The sequence below is a fragment of the Aplysia californica genome, unplaced genomic scaffold (genome assembly GCF_000002075.1).
Source record: "Aplysia californica isolate F4 #8 unplaced genomic scaffold, AplCal3.0 scaffold01684, whole genome shotgun sequence".
In the NCBI taxonomy this organism is placed as follows: Eukaryota; Metazoa; Mollusca; class Gastropoda; order Aplysiida; family Aplysiidae; genus Aplysia; species Aplysia californica.
This window is the reverse complement of record NW_004798954.1, coordinates 11230-21753: the sequence shown is the minus strand read 5'-3', so window position 1 is coordinate 21753 and position 10524 is coordinate 11230. Positions and strand designations below refer to the sequence as shown.

Below are 10524 nucleotides of genomic sequence, written 5' to 3'. Positions count from 1 at the left end.
TGGGGTGGAGAGGGAGTGGCAGACCAAGAGACACCAAAGTTGAGAAAGTCATTCATCATGACATGGCCAATGAGTCACCTCCATGCTCGCCCATAACCACTTCACCTTTTTCCTATAAAAGTACAGCCCCATGGTCCTCATATTCAACAAAACATAGTCAAGACCAAGTGTTTGGATTTAACACCCCTATCAACACTTTAAAGTTATTTAAAGACAGGACCTCTGAGACCGATGTCAAAGGTTAAAAAACTACGATTTAGATTTTTTTTAATTAAAAAATTTGGGCAGAACAGCCGGCTGATGCTTTGTTCTTTTGTTTAGACTACCCCCCAAAAAAACCCAACTCTCAACACAATCAATAACAGTCATAGTGCAGGGAAAGAGCAGGACACAGACAGGACTCACTCACAGGGAAAGAGCAGGACACAGACAGGACTCACTCACAGGGAAAGAGCAAGACACAGACAGGACTCACTCACAGGGAAAGAGCAAGACACAGACAGGACTCTTCCACCCACCCACTCACTCACCCACCCACTCACTCACTGACCCACTCATCACTCACTCACTCACTCACTCACCCACCCACTCACTCACTGACCCACTCGTCACTCACTCACTCACTCACTCACCCACCCACTCACTCACTGACCCACTCGTCACTCACCCACTCACTCACTCACTCACCTGGGAGTGCTCATCCCCGAGGAGTCAAAGCTGATGGAGTCGTTCATCATCTCGTCATCCGAGGAGTCAGCCCGCTCCAGAGATCCCGCACTGGACGACACGGGTCTCTCCTGCCGGTAGTTGGCCGCCGCGTGGTGCGAAGAGCTGGGGATCGGACCCACGGGAGAGAAACACTCGCTGGACGAGGCATCGCTGGCTAGAGGGGCCGCCCCGCTCATCGCTAGCTCCTCCAGGTCTTCGTACCACGGGGGCTGCAGCAGACGGATGTTGACCCTGGACGCGTAGATATCCTCCGGAACATTCTCCCCGGCAGCTGAGGGAGGGAACGGCCGCTTCAGTTTAATCTTGAACACCACGGGGTTGGTCCGCTTTTCCGTTATCATCCCCTCGTAGAATATCTGCTTCTCTTGGTTCACTCGGACACAAACGGTCCGGCCAACGGTGAGCGTTGAGGTCGTAGGGCAGTTATCTCCGACGAGGGTGCAGTTCTGCAGGTCAAACACATTCGAGAAGGTCATGAGCATGTGGTCCGACTCAAACTCCACATCGAGGTCCAGGTGGTTGGAGTGTATCAATTTGATGACCCCGACCTCAAACGCATGATTTCGCTTGGCTAGGACGCGCTGGTTCTTCCACTCGTTGAGATCAATCAGAGGTTTCTTCATCGCCGCAGAGCTCCCAATGTGCGAGGTGGAAACCATCAGAGGTCTCGCCAGCGAAACCTGGACAGGTTCAGCGTCCATTTCTGCCGCCTTCCTCTTTTTAGGCGGGATAGCGATGCTCTTGCGTTCAAAATCTGGGACAAACCCTGAGCCCCCACCCCCAGGAGGTTGTTGCTCATGGTGGTGTTGCGATGTGGCAGGGTCGGGGAGTGCGACTCGCGACAACTGATCGGCTGTAGCAGCTGCAGGCGGGGAGACGTTGGGGGCGAGGGAGATGGGCAGTCCGGAGGCGGTCACCAGACCAGGCCCCCGGTGACTGTACGAGGGTTTTGTCCGAAGCCCCGCACTCAACTGCTGGCTCAAAATAGAAACAGTCGTGACAGCCGGCGACACCGATACCACGGGGTGCCCTGGCGGCACCAGCGACGTTGGGTGATAGCCGCTGTGAGATCCAGATGTGGAAACAGAAGGGGCGGAGTCTATGTGTGAAGAGGCGGAGCTTAGAGAAATCGAAGCTCCAGTGGTAGCACTCAGCGGGTAGCCGGTAAGTTTGATGGTCTGAGTGTAGGCAGGCCCGGGGTAGGCCAGGCTGGTGCTCGGCAGTTTAGAAAACTCACTCTGTCCGGGGGCTGGTGGGTTGGACGTGGAGGGTGGGCGGGGCTGAAAGTGGGAGGAGCTACCTCCCTGCATGACAATCTGGGAGCCGCCGGAGGCAGTCGCTGAGCCGTGAGACAAGGCCAGGGGGGACGTTATGGAGACGGTCGAGGCAAGGCTTACAAACGTGTTGCCCATAGATTGGTGGTTCGAGTCCTTTCTCAAACTGTTGGCTGCCAGGGCTGGGGGCGAGGAGAAGGTGGAGGAGCCAAGTACCGAGGCCGGGGGATACGAACCCGAGAGAAGCACGGTCGAGAGTTTCGACTCTGTCACTTCCTGTTTCACCGCTAACGAGGACGGCACGGAGCTCCAAGATGTTGTCGGAGCATTTGAAGAGGCAGTGGCTGTGGTTGTGATGACGGACTGGGAGCTGAGGAGAGCTGGGGCATGACTGTCTGACCTCAAGGACAGGGAGGAGGAGGAGGAAGAGGGAGAGGGGGAGGAGGAGGAGGGAAGGGACGAGGAGGATGACTGAGGGGTCAATGTCTTTGACCTCTGGGGAGAGTTGGTGCCATTTTTCCCATCACCATCTCTACGCGGCTGCCGTATGGTCCTCCCACCTCTTGTTGTTGTTGTTGTTGTAGTTGCAGCAGCGGAGGAGGAGGAGGAGGAGGATGAGGAGGATGAGGAGGACGAGGCGGTAGAAGACCCACCCCCACCTCTCCCTTGGCTTTTGCTACTTCCCTTCTTGGCTCCACCAGAATCAGAAACGCTCGAACTATCCACAGCGTCTGACTTTCCTTTCACCGGATTGACCTCAGCCCTCAAGGATTTCTCCTCAGATATCTCTAACTTCTGGGACCTGGCATCGGTCACCGACGGAGACCTTCTCTCAGGCGTGGCCACTTTGTCAGGCCGACTGGGCGAGTTTTCCGCTGAGTCACCGGAGAGATTGTTCGCATTCCTTCGCCGTAGCTTCGAGGCTCTGGACTGTGTGGAGGACGGGGATGACGAGGACGGGGAAGAGGATGATGATGTCGTCGTGGAAACGTTCGCTGTGGCTGTGCTCCCCGTGGAGGCTGGGGAAGCACTTGTCGTCTGTCCTTTCTTTCTTCCCTCGCTGCGCCGCTTCATAGTCGAGTCTGAAAATAAACAAACAAAAAAAAATATACCAGATGTCGACAGAAATCCACTGGTACAACACACCTATGCCAACACACAATTGTATATGAAGTAAGTGTATGGGTCTGAGTGGGTTTCATGTTTTAGTAAGAATTTGACGGTACTTGCAACAACACAGTTAGGCCATATATATATAAGTGTCAAAGATTAGGGGTGTTACAAGACAGAAATAAATATAATAAAGAAAGAGAAGAGATCATTTTATTATTATTATAGTAGAGGGTTTTACGGCACTCGCAACTGCATAAGGTCATATGAGCGCCCGGGGGGGGGAGGGGGGGGGGGGGGGTCCAACAGAGAAGACTTTACAGGGAATCAGACCCACTCTGCCCACCTCTCTAGCTTCAACAGCACAAGGTCTGCTTCAACTATCAAAGATCAGGACAACAGAAGTTTGAAAGAGGAAAGTAGGAGAAAACCACACCTGAGCACCCACCAACCATCCCCAGAGTCTGAGTTTGGGTACATTAAGTAAAGAGAAGCCCATTGACACAGTATCGTTTATAAACAGTGCACAGAAGAAGCAAGACAGACAGAAAGAAACAACAAAGGGAAGGAAAAGAATTGGGATCTACCACTACCAGTGGCAACTTCTAACCACCCGCTAAACTGGGGTACTCCACAACGGGAGAAATTTCTATCGAGTATCTCAGTCTTTCAGCTCAGATGTTGTATCCCTCTCAGCCTGGGTTGGCCCAGATAGGTTGGGTTGGAAGCTAGCTTCCTAAATTATTTAAATTGCGTTGACGGGGGTAGAAAAAACACCTCCACTTAAAAAGACTTCTTTTTTTATAGAAGATTTTTTTAAAAACTGGCCTCACATAAAAAGTAATTTCCCCATAGTAAAAAAAAAAAATACATTCCAAATATCCAAACTTCATTGTACTCTTTCAGATCTACTATAAAATGTTGACATGTGGGTCAATAATAATTAACGCTGTTTTACAGAAGTCTCTCACTCAAAATGCGTCTGCTGTATTAGTGATGTGCGAAGAATTGATTCCGGAACCGATCCCCATGATTAATGCATTAATGCTACGGAAGAAAAGTTCCAACTCCCTTTTACGTAAACCAACGGTTACCTGTTACTTTAATCATTAAAATCTTCTTTTTTAAAGAATGTATTTTTGACAAATAAAAGTTGATGCTTCGTAATATTCCGAAATCAAGGTTATCCTAAATCCTGGAGATGTTCGGAGTCAACCAAGTAACCACCGGAAGAAATCACATCATTAGAAAGTAAGTAATTGGGTTCGGAGTTGATTCCTACGACTCCTAGCTTTCAACAATGGGGAACTTCGTCGCCCAGCACTACTAACTACCTACACCTACTATAACATTTCTGGATGGAGAGGGAAGTTTTACAATTAAAGCCCTCTGTATATAGAGCTAGTATGACACATTCATGTAGATAGTAGATGACAGTGCCACAGAAAAGAAAAAAAAAAAACCAAACATGTTATGCATAATAAAACCTGAAAAACTAATTAGCTGGTGGTATTTATGTTCTGATCTGTTCACCGCAGACACCACAAATTAATGGGAGAATGTTTTTCACACACACAAAAACAGTAAATCTGCATAATCCTGATGAGCGAAACAACATTTGGTTTCACAGCGTAGTTTGAACGCTGAAGGCAACAAGGAAACACTAGCTACTATAAATGTTTAGGATCTGACACATTCTATAACACAATTTTTAGTTCCCATTGTTATAAGGGCAGTGTGGCACTTGCAATGTACTTTTAGAGAGGGCAGGAAAGGAGGAGAAAGGAAACATTTTTTTAGAAGACAATTTTCGATCGCTGTCAGGTGTCAAACCCGCAACGTATAGCATGAGAAGAGAACACTGTACCTCTAGACCACAAGAGCCCCGGTGCTGAAGATTGAAAGTGTTACAAGATAGTAACTACAACAAAAAAAAAAGAAAGAGAACAGACGTTTGTAGAAAAGAAGGAGCAAACCACACCAGAGCACCCACCAACCACCCACACATAACACATTTCTTCTTTAGGACTTAAACTTCAAATATAAAAACAACTTTTCTTTCAGTATTTAATCCCACATTTCATTCACAACAATCTTTTGTCCCCTCTTCTATCACATTGAGGAGAGCAATATATTATTATTTGAAGACCAACAGGGTAGAGAACAATATTTTGAAAGAGTTAATGCTTTATGTATGCGCCTGATGAGTGTAGAAGAGACAGAGAGAAGACTGTTTGAGTGTTAGTGTGCATGTGTTTGTGTGTGTGAAAGCGTGTGTGTGTGAGTGTGTGTGTAAAAGCGCGTGTGTGTGTGTGTGTGTGTGTAAAAGCGTGTGTGTGTGTGTAAAAGCGTGTGTGTGTGTGTGTGTGTGTGTGTGTGTGTGTGTGTGTGTGTGAGAGAGAGAGAGAGAGAGAGAGAGAGAGAGAGAGAGAGAGAGAGAGAGAGACAAAGAGAGAGACAAAGAGAGAGACAAAGAGAGAGATGGGAAGAAAGAGTTCATGCCCACAGCACACATTATGTGTTACAGATTTCTGCACCCTTGTACGTGTACCATTGAACATGAACACAACGAGTGCATTTCTGTTTTGAAACTGAATATTTGTATGCTCATGTTCTATCTACCCAAAATTTTACTCAAGGATCAGTAAAGTACATGTATTTATATATTGTATTCTATTTTACTCCCCCACACGTGTAGAGGAGGGAAAAGTTCAACATTACCCAACCAGTGTGTCCATTCAGATTTTCTTCTCCTTCATCAGGCATCGTTCAAGCAACATCTCTTTTCCCCCGTGAGCTCATACATTTTATTTCATTTTTTATTTTTTAAAAATTGTAGTATACAATTTCTATGGTGCCCACTCCCTGGTGGCTCCAGGCGCTTCGAAATAAAATAAAATTTAAATCAAAGTTTCATGTATATATCATTATACACATTAATCACCAAAAAAAAAAACATTGTACAGACACAAAGAGACAATCACTGTCGCTACTGATCACACTCGTTGGCAGAAGAAACAAACTGATTTGTAAAGTAACTATGACCTTCTGCAGTTGTGGCGTCAGTGGCACAGTGGTTAGGCTACCGGACTCGTAATCGTGAGGTTGCGGGGTTGGGGGTTCGAGCCGCAGGGCCGACGTTGTCCTAGGGAAAAGGTACTTTACATGAATTTTCCTCACTTTACCCAGGTGGAAATGGGTACCCGGCCATAGACAGCAAAGGATCTTGTCAGTATGTTAGTGTTTTAGCGCCTATAAATGGCTGCTTGCACTGTATGCTTCCCAGGAAGGTGAGATTGTTTCAGAATGCTCTCAGGTCTGCTGGGGTAATAGTATAGATTGTGAAGTGCATAGAGCTTGCTGTTGAGCGGGGAGTCGCGCTATACAAATGCTATCTTTTATTATTATTATTTACAAAATTCTTGACTGAACTAAATTATCCCAACTCTGCAGGATTTTATCCCTACCGGCTGGTTCGTGAGCAAATTATTGCTTAAAGGTCGTCGTGTCTTTCAGGTTATCATGACAATCAATGGCACAAACTGGTGCCAGGCGAACAACCCACCCCAAGTGGCCACATCCAACCTTATCTTTTTAAATTATTTGAACAGTTATGCCAGATCAATCTGAAACAACAGAAACAACTGTGAGTGTCAGTGCAACTCCGTTTCACACACACACACACACACACACACACACACAAAAGTGTTACTTTACTTCTTCGCGGCTATGAGGGTATCAATTCGGTGGTTAACAGCCAAATGTGTGGGGGGGGGGGGTGTTACGTCCCCATTGACACAAATCAGATCATTTAAATAAATCTACGAGGCAGGCTTCCGACCCTGCCAGTCAGAGATACAAAATTTTTGAAGATAGATACTCAACAGAAATTTTCACCCTAATTGGGAATTGAACTCGGGTCTCCTGCATGCGACAGTGAACCCCCTAACCGCTACACCACAGACACCGGTGGCTCACAGATGGACAAAAGGGGAGAGAGATAAGGACGATATCTTAGATGTTTTAGTTTTAGTAGAGGGTTTTACCGCGCTCGCAACTGCATAAGGTCATATGAGCGCCAGAAGATTAGAGGTGTTACAAGAGAGTAACAAACATAAAAAAGAAGGAGGGGAGATAAGGATGATAGATGTTTGATAGGAAAGAAGGAGCAGACCACGTCAGAGCACTCTCCAGCCACTCATTCAGCAAAAGAAAGTATTCATAATAATATACATCTCCACTAGAAATACAAAAATTTGTTCGATTGAGTAAAGAGAAGCACATAGACTCAATAATGGTCACTTAGTGCTGCTGAGAAAAAGGGAAGCTTTTTAGTTTTCGTAAGAGTTTTACGGCACTTGCAACACAATAAGGTTATATAAGTGCCGAAGATTAGAGGTGTTACAAAAGAGTAAAAAACACAAAAAAGAAGGAGGGGAGATAAAGACGATAGACGTTTGATAGGAAAGAAGGAGCAAACCACACCAGAGCACCCGCCAACCACCCACAAAAGGGAAGCAGATAGACAGAAACAACAGAGGGAAAGTGAAGAAGTAGGACCTACCAGTGGCGCCCTCCAACCGCCCGCCCACTACAAACATCCCACACAGATCACAAAGATAGCCACAGCGACAAGTAACGACAAGTAACGACAAGTAACGGAGAGACCGGGCCAGAGCAGACAGGACAGCTCACAACAAGCTCCCACAGGCCAGGTCAAGAGGTAGACACAAAAACAGCTGATGAGACGAAGGAAAGGAAGCTCTCTCAAGTGCAGCAATCATGGACGCTTGAAACAGATTCTGAGCCCCAGATTGGCTGACTTTGTTGTCACCATGAAGGATTTGTCAGTAAGAGTTTTAGTTCTAGTAAGAGTGTTACAGCACTTGCAACACAATATGGTCATATAAGTGCCGAAGATTAGAGGTGTTACAAGAGAGTAACAAACACAAAAAAGAAGGAAGGGAGTTAAGGACGATAGATGTTTGATAGGAAAGAAGGAGCAAACAAGAGTGCCCAGTCAGAGATTTGAACCAGGGCCATCTGCTTCATATAGTCCAGCATGACACCAATTGAGCTAAGGGAGCGCGCGGAATAATGCAGAGAAGAAGGCGACGGATGAGAGATACACGACTAAAAAAGTCAGAGACAAAAACAAGCAGATAAAAACGGTAATGAAATCCTATGTTTTAGTAAGAGTTTCATGGCACTTGCAACACAATAAGGTCATATAAGTGCCGAAGATAAGAGGTGTTACAAGAGAGTAACAAACACAAAACAGGAAGAGAGATGAGGATGACAGATGTTTGATAGGAAAGGAGGAGCAAATAACACCAGAGCATCCGCCAACCACCCGCTACGAACGTCAAAACAACAACAGACAATCAGTGCTGGGAACAACTAAGATTAGTTTAGTTTTAGTAAGAGTTTTACGGCACTTGCAACCCAATAAGGTCATATAAGTGCAGAAGATTAGAGGTGTTACAAGTGAGTAACAAACACAAAAAAGGAGGAGGGGAGATAAAGACGACAGATGTTTGATAGGAAAGAAGAAGCAAACCACACCAGAGCACCCGCCAACCACCCACAGCTGGAGTAAAGTGAGAAAGGAGTCATGTCAAATTAATACAGGTAGCTGCACTGATAGACTTTCCAGTAGTAAAGAGAAGCACAACGACACAATAAATCATAGTGCACGGAAGAAGCAAGACAGACAGAAACAACAGAGGGACAGAAAAAAAGTAGGACCTGCAGACAGTGGCAGTGGCACCCTCCAATCACCCGCCAGCACTGATTGAGGTGTTTCAGAAGAATGTCATGTTGATAAGGAGAAAAAACAAAAAACAATACAGGGATGACAGCTTCTACATTGGTGGCCACCAGAGTTTTATTTTTGGTTTGTCATGTTTACTCTTCTGACCTAAAATCGGGCATTTTAGTTGCTTAGGAAAAAAAATATAGATAGATCTATGTATAATTGTTTTCTTCTTTTAAAATTTAGATGCTTTTACGACCCCTTCCATACTATATTTTTAGATCATGTAGAGGACAGGCTTCCGACCCTGCCTGTCAAGGCCAACCAGGGACGAGAGGGATACAACACCATAGCAAAAAAATAAAAGAGAAACTCGATAAAAATTTCTCCATTATGATAAGGAATCGAACTCAGGTCTCCTGCTTGCAACAACGAGAAGCCTAAAACTGCAACACCACAGAGCCCATTTAACTCACATAACTGCATATATATTCATTTAATGTTAGACGCTGGTAAAATTTTAGCATAGCCATTCACGTCTTGTTATTCATGCTAGGTTTAAAAAAAAACAACCATGCAACATCCACCAACCAAGCACTCTATGACTCACATAGCTATAGCACACATGTGATACAACAGCGTTGCAACTGAAAGATCAATAATAATAATAGACATAAATTATCTACATAGTGAAGTGCCTATTCCAGTGGCACTCCCAGGTCTTTATAGTGCACATAACTAAAACAAAACGATTATTAAGTCATTACGCATAGGGCAAACAGTAAAAAATTACACACATACACACACAGACTTCCCGCCACCGCTATCTCCACCCCACCCCTCCGCCTCCAATTCTCCTCTCACAGTGAATCTCCAAGTTAGTAACATTTAAAAATGCATGGCTGACACTTTCAAAAACGCTGAGCATGTACAGACGATACAATAACATGGAAATAATACACACTCAAACTTTACACTTAAAAGAAGACACAAGACCTTCCCTTCCTTGCCCAGCTAATTATGCCCCTACCCCTGGCAGACAATTCTTTCATTTTCAGACAACAACAAAGAGTGAATGCATTTTCTCTTGTGAGAATTTTAGGGAGCAGCACTTGCACAAAAAAAATAGGGCGTACAAATGTTGAAGATTTAAGGTGTTGATGCTAGGAGTAACAAACAAGAAAGAAGAGTCTAAGAAAGAGACATTTAATATTAATATAAGGGCCAGAGAGTTTTACAGTGTAAACTCTGTAAACTCTCTCATATATAGGAAGATAGATTTGACAGGAAAAACCAAATTATCTCATGTGAAATTCTTCAGAAAATATGAGATTGTGAGATCTCAAATGAAAAGACATGGATGACAAAGCAAGGCACATTGTAAGTAAAACCATTTACTTGTGTTTTTCTCTCATCGGCAGAAGAGACAATAAACTACGAGGATAGATTGTCAGGTTATTTGTTGTTTATTTGGGTGGGGAAGGTTTTTTTGTTTAACTTGAGCAAGCTCTTCCTCAACTCACAAGACCTTTTGCAGCCTAAAAACAAAAACAGAGAGCCACAACAGCTGTGTGTACACTTCCTTTTATACATCCTGTTAGTGCAGAAATATATGAGAAGCGTTTACCAGGCTGGGTTTTTTTGCTTTTTTTTTTC

At 45.0% G+C, this 10524-nt stretch overlaps 1 protein-coding gene across 1 annotated transcript in view; it reads right to left on the bottom strand.

Annotated features, from left to right (window-relative positions):
* LOC101849028 overlaps nt 1–10524 on the bottom strand; it is a gene marked incomplete at its 3' end in the record, with an annotated part of 19240 nt that overhangs the window by 5383 nt on the left and 3333 nt on the right. Inside the window, 1 exon segment of the mRNA XM_035973678.1 lies at nt 688–3085. Within this exon segment, the coding sequence (XP_035829571.1) occupies nt 688–3077 (2390 nt within the window).